The sequence below is a fragment of the Cupressus sempervirens genome, chromosome 1 (assembly GCF_028749045.1).
Source record: "Cupressus sempervirens isolate cs-2001-9-10 chromosome 1, ASM2874904v1, whole genome shotgun sequence".
In the NCBI taxonomy this organism is placed as follows: domain Eukaryota; kingdom Viridiplantae; phylum Streptophyta; class Pinopsida; order Cupressales; family Cupressaceae; genus Cupressus; species Cupressus sempervirens.
This window is the reverse complement of record NC_143118.1, coordinates 20,177,244-20,203,480: the sequence shown is the minus strand read 5'-3', so window position 1 is coordinate 20,203,480 and position 26,237 is coordinate 20,177,244. Positions and strand designations below refer to the sequence as shown.

The window sequence follows — 26,237 nt, the reverse complement described above, 5'->3', positions numbered from 1 at the left end:
AGTGGAGCCGAGAAGTTGAAGCCTAGGTTTTATAGCCCCTACAGAGTGATTCGTAGAGTGGGCAAGGTCGCCTATGAGATTGAGCTTCCAGAGGGTAGTTGAGTACATAATGTGTTTCACGTGTCGAGACTTAAGAAAGCCATTGGTCAACGAATAGTGCCTTCTGTAGATTTTCCACTGTTGTATGAGGAGGGGAAGCTTGTGTTGGTCCCTAAAGCTATTCTGGATACTTGAGAGAGGACTCTGAGGAACATGGTAGTTAAGGAATACTTGGTTAAGTGGAGAAACTTGCTAGAGGAGGATGCTACTTTGGAAAAAGAGCAAGTATTGCACCATCTAGAACTGAGATTGCTTGAGGGCAAGCAATTTCAAGGGGGGTGGATTGTAATGTCCCCTACTTAATGAGACCATCAAGGTCAATAGATTAGCTTATGACAGGAGCTTCCGTAGGCTAATGGAGTGGTTAAGGAGCTCATTTGGAAATATTTTCAGGAGTTACTAACTTTAGTAAGTCAATGGGAGTCAAGTGATATGGAAATTTCAGGTGTTTGGCTTAGTAGATTTGGTTGAGCTCTTTCTAACGAGCTATCATATATGGTATTCTGAGTTCGACTCTTATATGATTTTAATGCCGAAGTTAATTTACTTTATTTTAAAGTGATAATTAAATAAAAGACTTATCAATTAAGTCACTTTATTATAAAGTTGTTTTAAAAAGGTATTTCCCATTTATCCCACATTGCTTATGCAAATGAAGTCCACTTCTTGGGGGACTTTATATTCTCTTGGTTGGAATGAGTTGGGGCATGCTTGGATGATATTATTATTATGCTATTGGATTTCTGGGAAATCTAATTGTTGAGCTTGGAGGACAAAACCCCTCTTTGCTAGCATGCTCTTTGTTGTTGAAAGACACAGTTAGGAGGATTATTGTGTGTTTTCATTCAGGAAACATAGTGTGATTTATTGGTTATTTTACACATAATTTAAGAGCTTTGAAGTTCAGGTTATGTAGCCATGAATACTATTTTGCTACAGTGCGCGTAAATAGTGCTTTTGCTACAGTGCCCGTGAATAGTAATTTTGCTACAGTGTACATGAATAGTAATTTTGCTATAGTGCGCATGAATAGTATTTTTTGCTACAGTGCGCATGAATAGTATTTTTTGCTATAGTGCGCATGAATTGTGACTTTGCTACAATGCGCGTGAATAGTGTTTTTGCTATAGTGCCTGTGAATAGTGACTTTGCTACAGTGCGCGTGAATAATGTTTTTGCTATAGTGCTGTGAATAGTGCTACTACAGTGCATGAACAGTGTTGCATTGAGTTTTCTTGCCCACTCTTGCTGGTTAAAAGTTGGGATGTTGTCATTTCATTTGCAGATCACTACTTACATGTTCCTTCCATCATATTGTTCATTTCAGGCATTGTAATTGTCAAATACCAGTCTGAATATTTGCTGCAGCCTATAAGGCAATTGTATGTAAACATTTCTATTGCAAAAATCAATATTTTATGAGCAAATATGGAGGTTTTGGACTTTGCATATTTATTGTTGTATGTTGCTAAGTGTTTGTCAAAATGCCATGTTGAAAATAATACTCTAATTGATAATACTTAGTAGTCTGCAAGTCTTCTCAAAACAACAAAAAGGGGTGATTATTACACTTCTCTTGTAAGGAGCCATGGGAGCTCGGACACCGTTGCCTTGGTAAAGGCAAAGTTCATTTGATTGAGGTGATATCCGAGATGAGAGATGAGGAGATTCTTGACACTAATACTGAGGATAGTTTGGAGGAGATTGAGTAGGAGCATCCACAGTTGGAGTTAGACACTTTTGAGCCCTTGGCATCAGTTAAAGTGACTATGGCTACTCTATCTAGTTATCCTAGATTTCATGCCTTTCATTTGAAAGGAATACTTCAAGGCCAGTGGGTTATGAGCTTGGTAAACAAAGGCACCACACAAAATTTTATTGATAAGATATTAGCGGATAGGCGTAGCTTGTAGTATGAGGTGTTTGCTGGTTTTGGGGTGAAGGTTGCAGATGGCGCAATATTGGGCTGTACTAGGAGGATTCCTTAGCTTAGCATTCAGATGGGGGATTATACCTTGACAGATGATTTCTATGTACTCCCACTGGAGGATTATGATGTGGTTTTGGGCATGCAGTGGTTACAAGGTATTGGATGATACATTATTGACCACCGCCATATGCAGTTAAAGTTGTTTTCTGGGGGGATGAAGACCATCTTGAGGGAAACATTAGATGGTGGACCTAAGGAGGTGTCTTCTCGCAGGATGGAGACTATCATTAGACATGATGACGTGATTTGGGCTACACATGTTATGTGAAGCCCAAGACACCTACACCTCAGGATGACAAGGCATTTCATGTTGATATACAATCAGTGATGGATCGGCATGGTCAAGTGTTTGGTGATATACCCCCGGGTGCACCTCCTGGTAGAGGATTTGAGCATGGGATAAAGATGGAGGATGGAGCTAAGTGAGTAATCACCACTCCATATCGTCATTTATACAAGGATGAGATTGAGAAGACCATTCATGAGTTGTTAGACATGGGGTTCATTCACCCTAGCTCTAGTCCTTTTGCTTCTTTTGTGGTACTGGTTAAGAAGAAGGATGGGACTCTGCAAATGTGTATAGATTATAGGGCCTTGGACAAGAAGATGATAAAAAATAGGTATCCCATTCTACACATTGATTAGTTGTTGTATGAGCTTCATGGAGCTATCTACTTCTCTAAGATTGATCTTCATTCAGGCTATCATCAAATACGTGTGCGGGATGAGGATGTACATAAGACTACATTGTGTTGTCGCTATGGGCATTATGAGTTTTTGGTGATGCCTTTTGGTCTCACAAATGCACCGGCCACTTTCTAGTCCTGTACGAGCCATATCTTCAACAAGCAGTTGAGAAAATCGGAAAAATGTTATTTTATTATAAAGTGCAAAGTGTAATTCTCATTTAGGGTTTGTTTTGCACTTGGAGGAGTTATAAGGAGATGAAGATCTAATTGTGGAGTATCTTTTGACATTTGAAACTTGTGAAATTGGAAATTGCTCTAGTGGAGTGATTTAGAGGCTTGGGAGGAAAACCCTAAGTCTAAAGTGTTGGGACACAAACCTCAAGAAGGATTTGGTGATTCAGTACTGGAGTTAGAAGGTACTATTCTCTGTGGTAAGGATCGACATTCTTCATAGCACCATTTATTATAAGGAAACATCACATTCAGCCAGGTGGCCAGCCTATTCCAGCTTGGGCATTTCTTCCAGAGGCAAGTTAAACTTGTATTGTAGGCTCCATTTCTTATTAGCAGCCACGCTTTGCAGTTTGGAGATCATACAGGGGTTTGTGGCAGCAAGCTCTCCGTCTTTTGTGATTGTAAAATCCTCTACAACTGGCGTCAGGGTCATTGTAGACAACAACAAATCCATTGATATATTTATTTCTTTGACTGCAAAAATCTGAATATTATGCCTGGTACGATTTGAATCATTTCTAGATTGTTAAGTGTTTTCAATATATGAATGCTACTCATCATTCTTAGTTATTTGTTATTTACTTGCATATATCTTCAAAAACACCTAAAAACTTGAAAACAAGGAAAAACCAAAAAGAAATCAGAATTCTATAAAGTCTATTCAGATGTACAAAATTCTGGCCAAAGTCTGGAATTTTGAAACAAACATCAATTTCCAAGGTCACTGGGATTGCGGATCTTTCATCCAACTTCCCAAACAAGGTTCCTAAACATGCTTAAAACAAGGTTCCCGCCTAAAGGCTAACTAGCTGTTATTTTCAAATATTTGAATTCAAAACTCTTTTGTAAATTAACTCCTAAGACCTTCTAAGGCCCCAAAACATTAGATTTGATCCTATTAGGATCTTTTTACATCATTTTTGGATTCAGACTCGACCCATTTGGCACTATTTTGCCATTTTACAATATTTTTGGTCACCATTTGCTCAAGCCGTCCATGCATCCATTATGGTTTCTTATTTGTTAATTTCACCTTCTTGAAATTTTCAATAGGTAGTTATTTTAAAGTTTGATTTTTTTGGGTTTGGCTTCTTGAAAAATTTTCAAGGTTAGGATGGGGGCTAGTTTTGTGGCAAGGTTGGAAATTAGACTTTTCAATTTTCCAGCAACAACCAAAACCTTTAACTATTAACCAGGAACTTATTCACAAAAGTTAAGGTTAAAATAAGTTGGGATGTTAATTGAAAAGAATGGGAGAAGTTGGGATGTTGACTCTGAACCTCCCCACGATTTTAGCTTTTTTCTTCTCCACAATTAAAACTCCAACCCGTAACCCTTAACTTTTTGGCAAGTTGGGATTTTAAAATCTCAAGTTTTTAAAAAGTTAAGATCTAATGTTTTATTTTGCAAAATTTAAAATTAATACACCAATTGCAAAGGAGCATTACTTTTGACTCGGAGCTCCGATTTGAGAAATTCAAAGTGTGGCACGGCCGTGACGGATAACCGAAAAGTTTGGAAACATGAAAACACTAGGAATCCCATGAATTGCTACTCTTTTTCTAGCCCAAAATTTGGCACATTTTGATTATTTACGACCCCAAAATAATTTTATTTTGTAAGTTTGAGCACAGGTCCATGGAAAAATACATGCAAGTATACAGTTACATTGACCCCACAAATAACCTAGGACAAGATTGACAAAAATATCAAAATTTTAGCTATGGAAGAAACCATGGCAACAAAATCTAGCACAAAAAAATCACAATTACTTTTACGATCAAACTCGTCTTCTTCTACACAAGTCTGGAAATGATTTTATATAATTCATCCTCCAATCTGGTGTATGTATTTGTCTTGCTCTCTTCTAATCCATATACCACACGCACATTCCAATTCTAATATTTCTTTCTACATATATATCTTCTAAATTTCATGTTCTTTTGAGTAGACACCATTGAAGAGTCACATCCTTCTTTAATCTTCACTAACAAATCTGTCTTGAAATGACATCTTGAATAATTATGTGTAATATTTTCTTGGGAAAACACACCTTAAGATTGCATCTTAAGTTTGCTTCCTTTCATAATCAAAATGTTGACTTTTAAGTAAATTGTGTACCACATAGAATCACACCTTTTGCTGGACATTAGACAATATTATTACTTAATTAAATTGCTGCTGTCTTTGCACTACAATAGTTCGGCTTAATTATTTGTTATTTCTTTTAAAGAGCCACCTTTCATATCAGAGATGCCGTTCATGCCAATCAAAACACAGCTTTGTCTATTCATTATTTCAAATGCTGGTCTATTTGATGCTCTCCTTTTCATTTGTATATTTGTTGTTTTTCCTTAAACATTTTTAATTCTGTGTGTATAAAATTGCTGACTTTGTCAAAACACATAATTGCTGACAAATTAAAATGGTCGATTATCGATGGAGCCTACCATATAAGGCTTGTGTGACATATGCTGACTTGTCTCTTGACTAATTATATTGTCTCCTACTAATCTTCGGTTTGAATCTTTTAATCGTTGGTTCGAATTTTCTTTGATGTAATCTCTCCCTTATATTGAGAGCCTTTCCTTTGTGCGACGTCGAGACTAAATGCTACAATAATTCTCCCAAATTTGGATCACAAGCTATTGCTTCCACACAATCGTCTAATATGTTGTATGTGTTAAGAAAGGTTTGTCAAAATAGCATCTTAAGAGGTCAATTCATAGCTAGTGTCTTAGAAGCTTTTAGCTGATTTCAATATTTAGTTGCTGCTATTACTTCATAATTTAGTTGCTACTTGTTATCAGGATTGTTTTCTTGAAGAGCACTGTTGACTTTTTGTGTCAACGTCATTGAAATGGGAAACTTCTTGTTGAAGATAACAGAGTTAATGCATGTTCAACTCTTAGATCATAATTGGGCTAGAATTGCTCGTAGACCCTGTGCCGGATCCATGTTGGGAGTGTGGTGGTTGTGTCCCTCGGGCTTGGAGTCCTTGTTGGGCTTTCGTGCTCACAGGTCTTGGAGGTTAGATTTGGGGACTAGGTCCCCTAGGTTCCCTAGATTTGTGACCTCACTAGTTCATTGCTCTAGTCAAAAGCAAAATATTACCGATCAAAAATATAAAATAATTCATCAAATAATGTTGATGAGCAAGTAGCAACAACATCCAAAGGTGTGGCTCCTTTGTCATTTTTTCTTAGACTTGTTCATATTTTTACTCAACTTTCTTAATATTTTCATAACGTGATGTTGAATTTAGTTATTGATAAAGTATTAACTCTTTCTCTTGTTAAGCCAACTGACACATCTAAACCCCTACCCAAACACTTCGATCATAAAGCTTTCTATCAGTACCATCGTCAACTCGGTCATGATACTGAAAGGTATCAAAGTGGGTAACTTTGGATATAGCCTAACTACTTGAAGGCAGATCTAAAAAGAAACACATATAGCTAGACAAGAAGGATATAGATTCTCATCAAACAAGGCACCATTTTTCAATGGAACCGATTATGCATTTGGAGCATATGGATGTTCTAGGGTTATGATATTTGGCAATTGGCTGTAAATGGGTACAAAGTCATTTCAAATCCTTCAACTCTCTTGCATTACAGGAAGCTTTCATAAAGAATTGCTCTTTCTTTGTGACCTCTTTTTTGTTGCTTCACTATTGGGCTTTCTACCTTTTATTACTGAACATTGAGTTGAAATATCCTAGGATAGTTATGAAATGCAAACCAAAATGCAGGAACACTATTTCATTTCCACAACTTGCAATTCAGAACACTAAAAGACATAAAATAGTAGTATTATGTAGGTGTGCAATGTACAATCATATGCTCATGTACGCATACAAAATAAATCTAGCTGTACAAACATGCTCATGGAGAAGCTATAGTGGAAATCTATTTATATCATTGTGTTTGAGAGATGACTACATAGTTGGTCATTGTTCTCTCTCTCTGCATAGACACAGGTGCGGAGAGAATGTAGAGACAATTGAGAATGACCGTAAATTTCTTCATGATAACTATTTTAAACAATGTAAAACAGTCTCTTCTTGTTATGTAATTGCTTTTATTTTCTTAAAATGGTAAAAGAAAAAGGCAATCAAAATACTAGACTGGCTGTGTAATGATGAATTTAGGAATCCATATAGTGACACATTTGACGACAAATGTGAAGTTTCATCACTATTGAGAGAGATGTGGACCATGATGCATGGTTATTGACAGTTAAATATTGATTTAAATTGACATCTCAAAAAGAGATACATGTCTGCATCTGTTTGGATACACTGATACATTTGTAGACATGGATGTCTCTGGTTGTTTGTGCAGGTACAGAGGATTTAACAAATGATGCATTTCGCCTCTAGACTTCCTTTTACTCAATTGATCCATCTCTCCATTTCCTATTCTTTAGACTTGAAATATTGTTTTCAAGAAATTTAGTGTACAGAATTATCTGAAGTATTACCTGTTCATATATTAGTCCGTAGCTAATGACATTTTAAATTATTGATAGCTCACGTATTGTTTATGTTTGCTTAATGTAAACAGAATATTTGAGCACACAACATGTCTCCAATCTAAACGAGTATATTTGAATCTGTTTAAAATTTTAAATGAATTTGGTAAACTTTGATTATTGTCAATATTTCTGAGGTTCACTATATTTTGTCTTTAAAATTGTAGATGCGGTGAAACTTTTATTAGAACTATTTTGAAATTGGCATATTTTTGTACAGCTATGCTATCTGTGCTTGCTTTTCGCATTAGAATTTTCCTAAAGATTTTTTTTTTTTTTTTTGTCCACCTGGAGCAGCTGAAGGACACCTTTCCCAGACATTGGTCATTATGGCTAAAGAAAAGGTACCTTAAAATCCATATTTGTACTGCTTACTGATAAATTCTGATCTGTGCTTTTGTGAAAAATATTGCAATTTTTGAGTTTTCTCCAAGCGATAATTTTTGTTTTCTAAACCTTTGGTAAAAATTCCAAGTTTGCAATGGGAATGCTTTTAGATATTTATCTGTGCATCCGAGTTGTCATCTACTCATTTATCGATCCTCTGTTGTGAGCACCCCCTGCAGGTGGTATTTTGACCAAGTCTGATTTTTTGCAAACAATTCTGATTTTGGCTGGAATTCTGATTTTTCGTGGTTTTATTTATTTTTGTTTTGTTTTGTGTTTTTTGAGACTTTTTAATTTTTTGTCCTTTTGCCAATAAAGACTGCAATAAATAAAATAACAAAGATGATAAGGAAAATAGCCAAATCTAATTACTAGAAACACCAAAATCTGATAGTTCTTATTTTATTGAACCTTTTTAGTCCCATATCACTGTCACCATATGTAAATCCAAAAACTATGGCATAGTGTCGTGGACTATAAAATCCACTTACTTACTTTTTTACTTAGTCAAGTACAATGGTAGACTTCATGTGTCAACAACATTGAACTTTCAAATGATCTAAATTGCCCAGATCTGCTGCTGATGTCCGTGATAGGCTACTATTTGTGATTATCTGCTGAAAATGACCACCCGCGTCCGAGCTGGATGTCACATCTTAAGCTCTGTTACTTTACGACTGAAGTAGTATGCTGTTAAGTATGAACAAATGTCTCTGATTTGCTGTCCACACCATAGAAACACATGGTCTTCTACAGCAAGTATACACACACCCAATCTGCTGGAAAACTCAGAATTTCACACATGTCCAGCTAGCAATTTACTGTATGGTCTCTAAATGGAATGGTACAGTGGCTAGCAAATTAGTGATGTTTAGATCTGCACTTCTGAAACAACTCTATAGTCTGCTACTCTGTATCTCCCCTGCTATTTGCTGAAATAAGTGTGATTTCTCTCCCAAATCGATCCTATATTGAAGTCCTCCTGTAAACTGCCCTTGGGTGGTATCTTGCACCTGCAGGTGATGATCTCTTTGAGAGATTGTGTTCCCAAAAAGTTCAAAACTGCTGGAAACCCTTCAAAGAGTTCTCCTCAAGAATGTTGGTGTCAAAAAATGATTTCTAGATGTTCCCAAAAGACTCCATCCTTTTCTTTTATTTTCAATTTTCCCTCCAAGAGCAAATCATGTTAGGGTTTGTGGCTATTTTGTTAATAAACTTAAAAATGTTTATTTTATTCAAAATTACCATTTCCTAGGAATCGTCCCACATGATGTTCTTTAATTCATTAAAATTGTCCCCCAACCTAAATTCATTATCTAGGGTAAAACTTTTAAAATTGACATTAATATATTGAAGCAAATTTCATGTTACAGAAGAATGTTGTTATGCTTGTTACCTCTTCTGAGTAGGCATTTTAAAACTTACCAGACTTCAATCTGAAACAAAAGTTTCCACTATAGATAAGCTATAAAATTTGACATTAAGTTCTCTTTAAGTGTTCTGCTGAATCAAGTTTAAGGTTGAAAATTCTTTCAAGAGATTTCAGATCAAAATATGATCACTCCAAAAGAAATTGTAACTTTATGGCATAATCTTAACTTATTTTATCATCCGCAAGGCCACAAGTATATTAATTCAATGGAGTTTGCCAATGGTGGTAAGAAGGGTGCATTGATGGATTAGGGTGCTAATGTGAATGTTGGGTGCATGAATGGCAAGGCTGAAAGTGTGGAAAGGATTTGGTTGAATCCTTTTGGTTTCCTTTGGTTCTACGGAATCAATTCTAGGGGGTGATGGCTAAGGTAATTTTGTTGGCATTATAGGTGGTGTTTTGGAAGGTTAGGCATTGAGCATGGTAGGGAGTTGTGAGGAACTAGATAATGATAAAGTGACAAATTTGTTGGGCAAACACAAGACAAGATTCGTGATAAGTGATTATTGTTAAGTGATAGGATCTTGGCAAATGTACTAAGCACTACCAGTTTATTTCTGTGTGCTCCAAATGCAGATTTGTAGGTTGTATTTGAATATCCATAGAAGAAACATGTCTCTTTGGTAATAAATTAATCAATCATTAATTAGACAATATTAATATTAATATAATATATAATATATATTATTTATATAATATATATATATAATATATATAATAAATATATAAGTAAACATAAGAGGGTTTGTCTAATTGATGATTGACCAATAACCATAGAAGAATTGTCTCTATGTCAGTTCAATCCGACTGAAACTACAACATTAACACTCCCTCTTAGCTAGTGCGGATTGTTATAGAACACAATACGCTCTCAAGCATATAGAGTTATCTCAATATGATATTCATAGAATGACATATTTAAGGATATCAACATATATCCATCAACTTAGATGTTATCTTTTAATATCACCTAAAGTATGATTCAACAAGAAATATCAATCATGTATGATATTCATCTTACTTATATTCGTTTGGTACGTGCACTGACATCAATTCCGTGATGCCTACCAAAAGAATATGTTATATCTTAGAAAGATATGGGTTATTTGATCTCCAACACTTTGAGACAACAATTGAATGTAGTCTATCAGATAACAAGTAATCAAAATGTCATGATCTCCATCATGACAAGTACCATGATTTCTGGCACTTCGGGACAACTTAATTTAGTCTATCATGATACATTCGTTATCATGATCTCCAGTGCTCTGGGACAACAACTTAATGTAGTCTATCATGATACATTCATTATCATGATACTCGACACTTCGAGACAACAACTTAATGAAGTCAATTATGACAGTAAGTCAATCCATTGTTAAGATCGTCACCTTACAATAGCGACCTCACAAATACATCAATGAAAGATCGTCACCTTTCATGACATAATCCACATATGTAAAATGGTAACTCTCATGATATCCACCACAAACCAAGTCGAAGGGTGGATCCACCATAACTGCTCCTTGAGGGTGGAACAAGGCCTTTACCTCAAGCTTCTCTCTCACGAAGAATGTATTACATGGAAGTCTCGATCTGTTGACTTTTTTTGACCAAAGGTTGCTTGTGATGGAATGTCAGATTCCCTCTGAAACAAATATCAACCTTCTAACCTCCTCATACAAGGTTGTCTCTAATGAAGTATCAAACTCCCTCTAAATTTGATATCATTGTTCTAATCTCCTCGCAGAAAGTGGTGGCATGCTTCCGTAGTTTAATAAATATTTTGATCACTGGGAAATCCATCTCGGCATGGTCTACTCCCTCTTCTTTTCCTGCAAGAACATTCTTGGAGAAAAGGAAAAGATCAAGGCAAATAGTAAAGAAAATAACTCTTTTATGTATGGATATAGTTAAGAGATTGACTATCATATGCTAATGAATTGTTGACATTCCTCTTCCTGCAAAAATATCCTCAAGGAATAGAGAAGATCAAGGCAAATTGGTCTTATAACATATAGAAATATAAATAAAAGGTTGACTGCAAAAATACGAGAATAATACTAAAGATAAAAAATACTTCTCACTATTTTGGAGCAAATACCCAATGTTGTACTTTATAATGTGAGTCCTTTCTATATGTATGTGAGAGTCATCTTAACTCAATGCTTAGCTTACTTTCTTATGTGTGGGCCTCTAAACACGATATTTATTAGAAATCTCCACTGCATACCTTGTCATAGTTGAGGGGTTCTCGTAACCCCTTAATAGTGTGTGTTTTGCAGTGGGGTAATTATAGTCTTCAATTGCTATCGTATTTACTTGATTATCATGAGCCAATGTCCAGTCAACATACTTCTAGTCAGTGGTGGGTCCACTTGTTCGATGTCCTTTTCCACTCATTGGAATTCCTTCTACCTTATAAATGCCAAGCCTTTACTTATTTCTTTTGAGCATTACCAAAGCAAGATTTGAATTTTCAAGCTCTTCTTACGATGCGCCTATGCCTTGTACCTTCTCCACGTCACCTAAATGAAAATACTCTTGCACCTTAATTTGGGCTAATAAGTTGATGACATCTTCTTCTTAGCTTTCATGTGAGAAGATCTAGGGAAAGTGGCACATATGTTCTTCCTTTATGACAAAATAGTTCAATCGAATAATGTTGTGTATTTTATTTGTCCTGAGTATCTATATTTGTATGTATCTCAAAAAGTACTAAACTGAATTTTAACTATCACACCACTTCAGATTTCCTAATCTGATTGCAAACACTGACTTTACATAACATAATCTTAATTTTTAAAAACATATAACAATTTCCTGTGGTTAGCAATCAATCCCTTCCTTTTATGATAGTGATTAATTATTTATTGGAACAAAAAACTGATTAGATAATCTACAGGCTCGAGGAGTTAAATAATCACTCACATATTACTTACAGCCATTTATTTAAGTCGTTTCTGCGCATCCTCAAGTAGATTATTTCTTGTCTTGTTGAGTGAAACAAAAATGATAGAATCTCTTGTTTCTACCATGATGTCCCCGATTCTATCAATTCTTACACTCAAATTACACCAATACCAATGGTTTCTCTAGAAGTCACTAATTGTTGATACAAAAATGATAAGGATGCCCGATAAGAAGACATGCATTCACATCCTATGTGTGTGTCTCATGTCAGTCCTCCAACAGCGGCTAGGAACTAGGTTTGCAGAAAGTGACAACCAGATAACCGAGATACAGAATGCATTGCACATGGAAATGCATTGTTGTTCATGAAACGTTAGCTCCAGGTGTGATAGCATCTTTTCTCAATAATCTTCATTCTAGAAGTCTCAACTTCCTTCCGGCTATGTGATTTAGTTTCTTTAATGAATGCAATCAAGAATACACCACCCATGTTTGCAATATTGTTTTGAAAATCTTTCTTTCAAACTAAGAACTCTAATAATGCAATAACAAAGTTCTGATGTGGTGCCTCTGTATGTAACACTTGATTGTATAAAACACAAGTTGGCTTTCTTCCATTTTACTTCTCTTTTGTTTGTTTTTACTTATATAAAACCCATCGTCTTGTGCTAGAAACTATTAATTTTTCATACCATCTTATTATAAATTCGTATTCCTCTATGGACTTCTATTTGTAATCTTTCATCTAGTATAATCTTCCTGGAGTTTATACTACTAAATATCCTACTAGTACTTAGCCGCTCACTTCCCATATCTGCCCATTCCTTCCATTGTAGGTATCTCATTTTGCATTATGTCTTTTTCTTATCTTTGATTGGGGACGATATTTTATAATTCTCTGTTTTTCTAAAATGAACTTTCTACCATGCCTTCATTCTTACGTTTACAACCTACTCTGATACCACGTTAAGTGAAAGGATCTTTGCAAATGTACTAAGTACTACCGGTTTATTTTTGTGTGTTCCAAATGCAGATTTGAAGGTTATATTTAAATATCCACAGAAGAGACATGTCTCTTTGGTAATAAATTAATCTGTCATTAATTAGACAATATTAATATTAATATACTATATATAATGTTGTCCTGCATTTGTCACCACAAATTGTAGGCCAGAGTACGAAACTTTTTCAACTTAGTTTTGTTTTTCTCTGAGTTAGTTCATTATTTAATTGTATAACATTGCTCGGTTAATCGATTCCAATTGATATAATGAATCCTTTTACTGAAGTCTGTTTAGTTTTTCTGTTTGTTGAGCCTATGCTTGATTTTTGAAGCTTTTAATATCTTTTTTCTTGTTTTTGAGTTTGTTTTTTAGCTTTTGGTCTTTTGGCTTTGCTCAAATCATTGCTTTCCGTTTTCCCTTTGATTCTATCTATCTTAGGGCTTAATCAGAGTTAGCCATCAAACGATATGATCATTTTAGTGCCCAAAAAGTGGACTCTCCAGGTGCAACTGCATGATTAAAAAAATCATGTTATATTTTATTGTTGACATTCACGTTTTGAAAAATATAACTTAAAATCACTTAATGTTATGTTTTTAAGTTACTTTATCACTTAAGTGATTATAGTGCACTTTATGTTATATTTTTATGTTGAGTTGCTTTTTAAATTTTTCACTTAAGTGACTTTATTAACTATATAGTTTGATTAAAATTATTGAGTTACTTTATGTTTTAATTTAAAACATCATATTACTTTTTGAATGATATTTGCACATATTTATTAAACTATATATAGCATAGATATTATTTTTGACCCAATTAAGTGATATTTCCTCAAAAATCAATTAGAGATGCGCTTAATTCATCACTTAAGTTGTGCATTACATGTCTCTCAACCCAATTACATGTAAATGTGCATATGCATCTAGAGACCACACTTTGCACTACCAAGACATTCTACATGTTTTTAAAATATGTATGATCATCCTAAAATGAAGTTTGCATGGGCAATGCACATTCATGTTTTTAAAATATGCAATGATGCTTGGAGAATGAGTTTTGCCTTAATACATGTTTTTTAACATATGCAATGACACTCCTAGAGTGCGCTTTGCATGTATTTCATGTATTTGAAAAAAAGTGAACTTCAATTTGAAAATTCAAGGGCAAAAAACTTGATTTTTTCCTCCTCTAGGAACATGCTTCTCATAAATAATGCTTAGATCTGCCCATGTAATGGCTTGAAAACTCCAAGATCAAGGTCGTTTTTGCATATTTATGAATTCCCATGCATTAGGTGTTGAAATCCATGCAAGAAACAATGCAGATTTTGAGGTTTTGAAGCCACGTTCTGGAAAAAAAAACCCAGATTTGGGGCTTTTTGATCACTTTTTTCCTCCACTACAAGTCGTTTTGGCCTTGTAATCCTTGTGTTTGCTATTGACACACACATTTTTGCCTTTAGATGTCAAAAATGCTTCATTTCATGCCCTCTATGAATCACGTTTTTGGTAAAAACGTCCAGAATATTGAGTTTTTCAGCCATGTTTTTACATTTTTCATCCACATTTTTGATTTTGGATCCATGTTTTATCATATGGTGAAGTCGTTTTTGCATTCACAAGTTGAAAACAACTAATAAATATGCATTTGTGAGCCACGATTTTGCAAAAAACGACCCAGATTTTTGCTTGAAAAGGGCACGTTTTTATTAAAAACACACAAAAAATGACATTTCCAGCCCATATGTTTGGATCGATAGGGGTTATTTTTGAGTTTGAATGTATGCTATTGCCTTTGGAGATTACCTTTTTGGCATTCTCATGCCAAATCCGACCATTGAATGCTCATTACTTGCAAGTGTGGAAGAAGTCAATATTATTGTTTGATTATTCAGATTTAGAGGAGAATTGGTCTTGAACATTTACAAATCTTGCTATTTTGGCTCATTGATCTTCACTAAAATGGTCATTTTCAATCTTGTTCATTAATTTGTGCTTATCTTGCTATTCTATTGCATATTTCAGCTTGATGTTGCACAATTGTCTATAGATATGCCATGAAAAGTGCATTTATGAAAACTCTCACTTTCATACGTTTGGATTTTTCCCAAACTCCAAATTTGAATTTGCACTTTAAAGATGATGGAAATAGATTGTCATTGATGTCAAATTGGTAAAAGTGTTGAAGCATTCAAAGAGAGAGAAATTATGAGGAGTTCAGGTGCAAAGATATATATTACATTGACCATGATTATATACATACACTTAGCAGATGAAAAACAATAAAGATATGAAGGACAAGTTTAAATTGAGTGAAACCATAAGGATAATTTTTCAGGATATAATGACACAGATGTGAGTTATTGAAGGTAACATGGTGGTAACATAGAGCACTAAACTAATTGTTTAATATGCAAGAGAATTCTCCCCAATAAAAAGTTAAAGATGGCAAAACAAGATGGTCCTTCTATAAGACATTTTCAGTCATTTCTACAGCAATCATAATCTATGTGTGGGAACCGTGATGCTCAGTATGTCAAAGACAAAAAGTCCAGTGAAAGATATTTGCTTCAGCCCGTTAAGTCTTCAAAAATCCACACATCAATTACGATGCTCTCATGTATAGCATACATTTTGTGATTTGTTTACAGTCTGGCGGGGCAGAAAATTAGAATTAGTAACAAAATATGGTTGTGGAACAAAGGCCTGATAACTGAAGATTTCATATGAATATCTAAGGCAAAGTTGAATGGTTCCAGCATTCAGGATTACACAACATGAACATTCATTAAAGTATGTCAGCAATGCAAAAACAAATATCTTCATGGTTTTGGCATATGCAAATGGTCAATAATGGTGTCAACAGAGCATGGAATAATGTATTAATACAACAGATATATTTGTTGCAATTTATATGAAGCCTTCTTTGTATAGTCAGTGTTACCAAATGAAACTGAATTGGACAGAATATCCACACATACAAACTACACACAGTAACAGCTGTAAAACATTACACAGATGCATAGGGATGTTATGAATAAACAACGATCACAATGAGCAGAGCATGTTCATGATTTTCCTTTAACAAGTCAACTATCGACTTCACATTTATGGCATTCTAAAGAAGATAAAATGATCTCACGTCTGTCCAGAAAATTCATAAAATCAATTTAACGCTGAAACAAAGGGTGCAAAGGATGCTATCATTTCCAGCATACATAAGCAGTGATTAAAGTAAGACACTGTAGCTGTATGCGAACAAAGAATTCAGGGTCTCTGCAGCATGTGCGTCCAAACTTAAGTAATTGAGAGGGAACAAATTTGGCACAGAAATAAGCGTCAATACAACCCAACGAAATCTAGAGAATCCAAATATCTATAGAAGAATCTGAGACATAAAAAATAATCAAATACAAAATATCTGCTCAGATCACTTGGCCATAGAGATTATGGGAAAATAAAGTTATAAAGTGAAGAAGACCTTGAAATGAACATATCTATGTATTTTTATCAACGAGCCCGATAAGTGCATCATTTGTGAAGAGACATTAATAGATATGCATGTGAAAACACTCCCGATAATCTTTTAAGGCTAAGTATAATGTTTGCCGTTATAACTCTATAACCATTAAGATTGAAATTGGTATTACTCATATTGTTTTTATCGAATGAATGAGTTCTCAGAGAATTTAAATAAACTAAAGAATATGTTATAAATGAAAAGGTGCTATCAGTATCAAATGAAGTGACTATTAACATTGAAACATCACAACTTCATATGGGTGGAGATATAAATGAAGACTACTTTATTTTCAAAAAGCGAGTCAGCAGCTTGAGAAACTTGGCAGAGAGGAGCAGAAATAAATATACTCAGATATTTCCTAATCTGATATATATATTTAATCAGAGTTAGTAAAGAAAAGTGAGGTGTCCAAAATTATATATCAATTGAAGGAGGATTAGCTGACTTCAAAGGCAAAAGAAATTACATAGTTCCATCATTAGTTGTAAAAGCAACAAAGACAAAGGTGGAGTTTTAGATTCAACATCAGAAGTGGGAGTAGGTGCTTCCAGTGGATTGAAGCCTGCAAATTGTGGGAATTGTAGCTTCCGGCGGGTTGGTGCTCATAAAATTGAGGTTGGAGCCTACAAACATATTGTAAAAAAATTCTAAGTTATATAAAAGCAATGATTTGCCATGGTTTTCTCCCGCATTGGGTTTCCACGTAAATCACCGTGTTAATGTGTTCATGTGCATAATTGTTCATTTTAGCATTTGAAGTTAATTACTTGGACAAAAGTTTTAAATTTGATGAATTTATTAATATAGTAATTCACCCCTGCCCCCCGCCCCCCCCTCTCCCCCCCCCCCCCCCCCCAAGTATATTTGTGTGCTCTTTAAAAGAAACTTGCCTCTTGACATGTTTGAGTCTAAAACCAAAGGTACATATTTCTTTTGTGCTTGTTTTCATTGTTTGTTTGCTTGCTTTCTCGTTTTTCTTCATTTAGAAGAAATTGCAAGTACTTTCCCAAGAACTTGAGCATGTTTCACTTCATTCCACCTTCCACCACTTCGTGCAAGTGCATCATTTCATTCCATATGTTTACTGCATAGGTTAATTAAGAATTGCACACAAATAATGAACACACATACGAACAACAGAAATCTTCTTATTATTATTTGCATATGCCGGAACATTACATTATGCTTGAATGATATGATCTGATCATAAGGTGAATACAATGCTTCCCGAAGGGGTTATAAATACTTTCCGAAGAACTTTCCTGAAGGAGTCTGTCGGCCACATACAACATGTCGCTACATAACAAAAACCTTTCCGAAGGGACCTGTCGGCTACATAACAAGAACCTTTCCGAAGGGACCCATCGGCTACATAACAAGAACCTTTTCGAAGGGACTCGTCGGCTGATACACAATTTCCTTTCCGACGACATCATCCCCCCCAAAAAGAAAAGTCGTCTCCTGACGACTATTACAAAATCTCTGAGACAAATCAACAACCAAAATACATTGATTGACTAACTGGTCTTCAACACTGTCACCTTAGCCAATCTGACATCTGACCCTGATAGCCACCTGTGCTAGCTTTGGCTTTTCAAAAGCCTTTGTCTTGTTGACAAGTATTCGCCGATGCTTGTATACCACTCCGGTAGTGCGGCAATTTGAAATAGATGTGCGTCAGGAAAGTCATCATTTACACCGTCTGCCGGTTCTCCTGTTCTGATACGTGATAAATGATCCGTGCTTACATGTTTCTTTCCTGGCCGGACAATAATCTTGAAAGTAAACTCCTGCAACAGAAGTAACCATCGGCTGATTCTTCCTTGAATGACTGGTTTGTTGATCATATACAATAGGGCCTGATGATCAATGTAGAATACAAATGGAGTGGCCAACAAGTAATGTCGAAATTTTTGCACAGCATAGACCATCCCCAATGCCTCCCGTTCGGTGGTACTATAATTTTGTTTAGCTTTTGATAGCAACCGGCTGGCGAAATCGATCGGATGATCCAACCCATGGCTTCCCGTTTGCGCGAGAGTTGCTCCGATCGCATAGTTCGATGCATCCACATGCACATGAAACTCCTTCCAATCTGGGTATGCCAAAATACGTGCTGTAGCCAGTCGTACCTTGAGTCCTTCAAATGCTTCATCCTTCTCCTTGTCCCATTGGAACGATTCTGTCTTGCAAGTTAACCTATCCAACGGATATGCTATCCTGGCAAAATTTTTGATGAAACGCCTGTAATACCCTATATGCCCAAGGAAAGATTTTACCTCTGTCACATTGGTGGACGACTGCATCTCCAATATGACCCGCACTTTGTCTGGATCCGTCTTCAGTCCCTCCTTACAGAGTATGTGTCCGAGCAACCTTCCGTGTGGAACCATAAATCTGCACTTCTTTGAGTTCAGGGCCAAACGCGCACGGCGACACCTTTCCATACACTCACCTAAGGCTGCCAGATGTTTGTCCTCCGTGCTGAACACGGACCAATCATCCAAAAATGCTTTGAAGTTTCCGACGGACATTTTGTCAAAAATGTGTAGTATGATCTGCTGAAATGTCGCAGGTGCATTGCATAGATCGAACAGCATCCGATTATAGGTATAGACCCCATCTTCTACGACAAATGTTATCTTCAGTTTATCCTCCTCTGGGATTGAGATCTGATTGTAGCCGGAAAAACCATCCATAAATGAGTAGATCTCGTGTCCCACTACCTCCTCCAGGATGCTGTCTGTGAATGGGATCGGGAACGGATCCTTGATGGTGACTGCATTCAGGCATCGGAAATCAACACATATTCGGATTTGAATGGAGTCCTTCAGGGAGATTACGATCGAGGATACCCATTCACTGGTCTGCACCTTGAAAATAATTCCGGCTTCTAGCATCCGATTGATTTCCTCCGTAACCCGGGCCGCTTAATTTTTGTTCATTTTGTAGGGCCTCTTCCGTACGGGTATTGCTCCTTCGATCAATTGAATGCGGTGCACACACAATTCAGGTGGTAAGCCCTTCAGGTCCTTGTACGTCCATGCAAAGACATCCTTATATTCTAAAAATATCTTGAATGCTGCTGCCTTTAGTACTGGGTCCCAATTGTCCCCTACCAGTATATTCTGTGGTTCTGCTTCGTCTCCCAAATTCATGGTCTGCAACGCGACTTCATTGTATTTGATGGGTTCTCCTTTAGTGAACTGATGTGCCGGGGTCACATCGAGTGACGCATCCCCTTTATTTCAGTGAACTCCTTTGGAAATTCATCGGTATTGTGTTCTTCTATTGTCAGTACGTTGCAGGTTGGAAACAATTCATAATCCTCTATCTACCAATGGTAAAGACCATTTACTGAATCCAAATCGTCATCTCCTTCCAATCGTAAAACTCCCTCCGATCCGGTTCCATAGTTTGCCCCTTTTCATCCTCTTCTCCCGCAGAATCTGACGATAGGGCTTCTTCCCCGACCATCTGAGTGTGCAGATCGATGACATACTTCTGGCCTTTGCTTTCGAGTGATAAACTATTTTTCTTCCAATCGTGCTTTGCTTTTGCTTGTATCAGCCATCCCCGACCCAGAATAGCATCGTACCCCTTCCGCCTGAGAGGAATCACAACGAAGTCCAACAGGAATGGTTGTGTTCCAATTGTCACTGGTTGCGTTGTGAGTATTCCCAATGGCTTGATTCCGTGTTGATCGACTGTTAACAGCTGGAAGGTAGGTGGCCATAATGTTGGCCGTCCCAACTTTTTCCAAGTATCCTCTGGTAGCACATTGACACCGAATCCTCTGTCGACGATCGTGTCCTTTAGCACAATCCCGAGAATGCCCATTTCAACAACAGTCGGATAGCGTCCAGATGAAAGAGCTAACAACATCAGATCTTTTGCACTTGTACCCCCTTGTTTTTCGTTGTCTTGTTCTATGGGTTGCTTAGCACTCGGAACTATATTTGTGAGGGCCGTACGGAGTTGAGGCATAGTTAGCAACAGATCATTTATCTTGACGGGCATCTGAGCTTGCAATATTTTGCGTACAATGTTCTGTTCTGCACAGTTCCGGATTGAGGTACTTGGCGGGTCCTTCAGGTGTGCCGTTTCTGCCTGTGTTGCTTTCTGGATCTCTGCCCTTGCTTCCTCCAGTCTCTTTTTTTCTTCCGCTGGGTCAGGGTATAGCTTCGCCTGCTTCCGAGTGATTGCCAGGACTTCTTCCTCGTCTGTCCCTATGGTAATCAAGTTTACTCCGGACTTCGGGCACTTAGTATCATCATGATCACCAGGTCCACACCATCGGCATAGCAACTTCGGTGTGTTCGTCATTGTGCACTCTCGGGCGAAGTGACCCCACAGATTGCATGCGCGGCATTGAACAATTGGCCGACCATTCACATCGTACTGAATTCGACTCCTTCCTCCATTGTTGTTGTTGCCACCATTGTTGTTATTGCTATTGTTGTTTGGACCGCGCCGGTTGTTTCTGTATCCACCTGATGTGGCACTTTCTGTACTGGTGTTCCCGTTCCCTCCTGACAGGGATGCCTCCTATGACAGGAACACTTGCTGCGGTGTCCTTGTTTTTAAATTGAAAGGGGATTCCTTTACTGAGTGTTCGAGGATTTGGCAGATTTCACAAAATTGATCTTTCGGGCAGGATCCCTTCGTATGGCCTTCTTTCTTACACTCTGTGCACCATAGGTCATTACCCGTAGTCTCCTTGTTCATGTTTTTGAATTCCTTCATCATCCGCATCATGTCCTTTTGGAGGACCCGGACCTTCTTATTGCTTTCTTCGTCATCGCTACTATCTGCTCCTGAAGATGCATCGTCTTCTGAATCGGACAAGCTGTTTTTCTTCTTCTTCTTTGTCTTCTGGTCACTTTCGAGGTTCATTGCCCGGTTGTACGCTTCATTGTATGTTGATGGTGGCACAATCTTCATCTTTTTCCGCAGCTTCGGGTGAAGGCCTTCAATGAACCATCTTTTCTGGAGCCCATCTGCTGGCTTATTCTCCATTTTACTGATTAAGTCCTTCAATCTCCTAGCAAAGACCTATACTGTTTCATTCTTCTTTTGCTTGGTATTGAATATCTCAGCTACAATTTCATTATCATCACGCAAAAGTTGAAATTCTGCGATGAACTCCTTCTTAATGTTATCCCAACTGTTTAATTTTTGTGGATCAGCATCAGTAAACCAATCAATCGCAACACCCCGTAGGGTAGCGGGAAATTGTCGGATCCATTCGTTTGCATTTGTTATGCCATTTGCCCTCCAGATTGTTTCACATGTTTTACAATGTCGAATGGGATTAGCTGCTTCATCACCATCAAATTTAGGCAACTTTTCCTTCGGACTTGTCATTATCACTATATGTTGAGGGTTTTGTTGTGTACCTGCACTGTTTTGCACTCCTGCGCTGTTTTGAGCACCTGCGCTGTTTAGAGCTCCGGCACTATTTTGAACACCCACGCTGTTCTGCGCACTCGCGCTGTTTCCAACACTCACGCTGTTCTGCACACCTGCGCTGTTCTACAGACCCGCGCTGTTTTCAACACCCCCGCTGTTTTCTACACCCACGCTGTTTTCAACACCCGCGCTGTTTTCAACACTCGTGCTGTTTTGTGCTTCCGCGCTGTTTTCAACACCCGCGCTGTTTTCGACTCGTACGCTATTTAGTGAAGAAGAGGGTTCATCAACCGAAGCTGTCCGTTCCGGAAGTATATCTCGGACGAAGAGGTCACTCCATGCTCGTGCTCCTTTGGCACTTCGAGCCGTGCGAGTCGATCTCCTTCCGTCAGGATTCTCTTCCCGTGGCGTATGCAGGTTTAGAAACTCCTCCCTCGCTTCTTCCACCAAATCAAGCCGTTGTCGAGTCTCCTTCAACAATCCTTCCGCACTCCTGTTTCCGTCGGCAATGTTTTGGAATCTCCTTCGGCACTCTGTCTGCTGAGCCAAAATTAAATTTTTCTGTGCAACGCGTATGTCATCATTTTCCTTCAGCTTACTCTTATTTTTGTTCAACTGATTCGGCATTTAATTCATATCTGCCTGCCTGCATACCAGGTCCATCGGGCAACGGGGCCAAATGTTTACTGCATAGGTTAATTAAGAATTGCACACAAATAATGAACAGGCATACGAACAACAGAAATCTTCTTATTATTAGTCGCATATGCCAGAACATTACATTATGCTTGAATGATATGATCTGATCATAAGATGAATACAATGCTTTCCGAAGGGGTTATAAATACTTTCCGAAGAACTTTCCGGAAGGAGTCCGTCGGCCACATACAACATGTTGCTACATAACAAGAACCTTTCCGAAGGGACCCGTCGGCTGATACACAATTTCCTTTCCAACGACACCATATCCGTCATTACATGCCATGGCATGTTGCATCTCATTCTCCACATGCGATTATATGTAATCTCACCCTCCATCAGCATTTACATGCAATCTCATCCTTTATTCCCATTTACATGCATTTCCATCTTCGGAACCTAAATGGATGTTCATTTTACATGTAATTACATCTTGAGAACCCATTTTTGACTAAAGGTCATACTTTTACAGTAAAAAATTATCATTCACATGCATTCCGATGCGCCTAGCCTTCATTCCTCAAGGCATTTTTATAAGAACTCATCCTTTTCCCATACGCATTTACATGCCATTCATCTTCTAAGCCTCATTTCAGCCCTCTTCGTGTACTTTCCATATCAGACCCAACTCATTGCATATGTTCCATGACTATCTAAACAATACTCCAAATATACTGTTCCTCAGAGATCTATTTTGCCAATATTTTCATGGAGTGAGAATCCATATCTTCTAATAATGGATTCAATCCCATTGAAACTTTTATGTTGCAGTGCACTTTTCAAGATATGTTAGAACTTCTTCAAAGAACGGTGATATCTTGTCAAGAGGACGTGCTTTAATTCTCAAGAAGCAGTTATTCATGTGGTCTCCACTTTCCCAATGGTGGCTTTGGAACTTGAGTTCATGTGAGAATGAGACAAGCACTTTGCTTCGAAAAGAAAAGAAAAGTTGCAGATGCTTGTGGGAAATTTGTTCCAGGTTTACATCATAGAGAAGGTGTTCAAAGTGTCAGAGACTCCAGAATGTGCCAATCTACAAAGGATAATTGACGACAACTTGAATGAGATAAAGCTTGATTACATGAAGTTTTCAAATGACAACAAGCAATTCATCAAAGAGAGTCCCAGGCTATCAAAAGACGCAACAACATGATTATCAAGGTGAATGCAATGGCAGGAATTATAGGAACTCTCGATCCTATGATCATCCAGGTTTGCATCATCACAAAGTACAAGGCTTTTGCTGATAGTCTATAGGATTGATTCATTCAGAGTCAACAAATTCCTTTTAGTGTTTTCCAACTTTGTAGATGCAGAAGATGGTGTTGCATGTAATCCAATCACATGTAACTCAAATGAATGTAATCACATGTAGTTCAATTGCATGCCCTTATGATATGTAATCCAATAATTTCTGTTTTTAGTTAGATTGGAACAAAGATGGTTGAGTTGCTCCCAGTTTTTCCTCTTTTTTCTCAACTCCTTTGCCTGTATAAAGGAGTGCTCTCTCATTGTAAATATCATCTTTTTTGTATACAAGAAAGCTTTGCCAAACTTGTGCAAGCATAACTTTGATTGTGTAGTATCAATTTGGGAGAAAAGTGAATAGAAGAAGCAATTTGATATGAAGCTTTGACTTGAAGCAATTGTGATAGGGAAAATTAGAAGTTTTTATGGTAATTTGTGCCTATTGTCTTTGATTCATTTTATTATTGTGCGTTCAATATTAAGAGCATAAAGAGTTAGGAAGCATTTGGAACCGAAACTTTGACTAGGAGCGGTTGTGGTGATACGTAGACTAGGAGCTTTGATTGTAGCCTATATCTCCTTAATTCACAAAAATATTAGAATTCTTTAGTTTTGGAAGTTTTTGTGCCCCAATAGTAAAGGTTATTCTTATAGCATGGATTAAGATTGGACTTAGAGCCAATTTGGCATGTTTTCAACTAGCCTTTGAGTTAGTGTTGGTTTGTAGGTATCATCATTTACAACTTTAGATAGAAGTGTAGTTTGAGGTTTCATCTTGCCCATTACTCGCTCTATGAGTAAGTGGATTCTTTTATGAAAGTTAAGAGGAAAGAATATTGGTAATACCCTTTGAAAATCTCTTAACTTCTTTCTTACCTTGATTTGATCCAAAGAATGAGGAGAAGGGGGAGCCTTCCCTTTAAGGTAGGAGAGACTCTATCTCACATGCTGTGGCTGGTCATCCTATTTTGTGACTGGATTTTATTCATAACTGTCAGTTTTGAAATATCCACTCAACAGTTTTTTTGGCGACTCTACTGGGGACATGATGTGCATTTGAGAGTCTCATGCTTTCATTTGAAGCAAACCTGTGTCCTTTTTCATTCTAAATACTCAAGCTTTTAGCAAGGACATGTAAGTGGCCCAAGGTCCTTGGGGAAATGCTTTTGGACCATTGAATCTATCTCCACCTCTACATGATCTTCTTGATGGCTCACGAAAGAACTTTCCCAAATTCTTCGATGATGAACAACATCCTAATGAACATATTGCTGCTTTCTATGTTGCATGCGGTGTTCAAGCTATTGAATATGAGGACGTGTCTATAAGGTTGTTCGTGGAATCTCTTCAAGGTGTGGCTACTAATTGTTTCTACCATTTACCATTAAGTATTATCACAAACTGGGCTACCCTCATAGCCAAGTTTGAAGAACGGTTCAAGCCTCCTGAAGATGCTCATGCATTGTTGGCCCAGCTTGATCAGTTAAAAAAGTCGTCTCATGTGCCTATGTGTGAATTTGTTGCTCATTGTTGTCAGTAGATTTTACTTTCTATAGTTGGTTATGCCGTTGGAGATTTTGTATTTGGTAGCCGATGGGTAGATTAGTATTGTTATGTAGCCGACGGACCCCTTCGAGAAGGTTCGGCGGGAAGTATTTATACACCGTCTGGAATCATTGTAAATCATCTTATCATCAGTTATGTAATCTCTGGGGTATATTCAAATAAGCGAATAAAGGAGTACTACTGTTGCTGTTCTTGTTCATTGTCTATGTGCATTAATCAATTAATCTATGCAGTAAACACTCATTTCAACAAATTGACACGAAGAATTCTAGTTACTGCTCAACCTACAACTGGCAATTTGACTTGTTGCTTTGTCAATGCTCAAATTCCCAAAGTTAGTTTTCTCTTAAGAAGAGCAGCCCCGACTACTCTTGCAGCGGCTCAAGCATTAGCGATTGAAATTGAAGATGATCTTATTCTTGTAAGAAAGATAAGAATTGAAGCAAGTGGGTTTGAAGAAAGTTATCATTCTTCTAATTCATTCTCTTCATGCACAAGGACGG

At 37.2% G+C, this 26,237-nt stretch overlaps 1 protein-coding gene across 2 annotated transcripts in view; it reads left to right on the top strand.

Annotated features, from left to right (window-relative positions):
- Positions 1-26,237, top strand: part of LOC149575951 (uncharacterized) — a 212,090-nt gene that overhangs the window by 130,948 nt on the left and 54,905 nt on the right. Inside the window, exon 4 of one of the 2 annotated variants that reach the window (XM_089816079.1) lies at positions 7,846-7,892. The exons of the other annotated variant lie outside the window; for it this stretch is intronic. Coding sequence (XP_089672205.1) covers positions 7,846-7,892 — 47 coding nt within the window. The remainder of the gene's footprint in view (positions 1-7,845; positions 7,893-26,237) is intronic. 2 annotated transcript variants of the gene reach the window in all.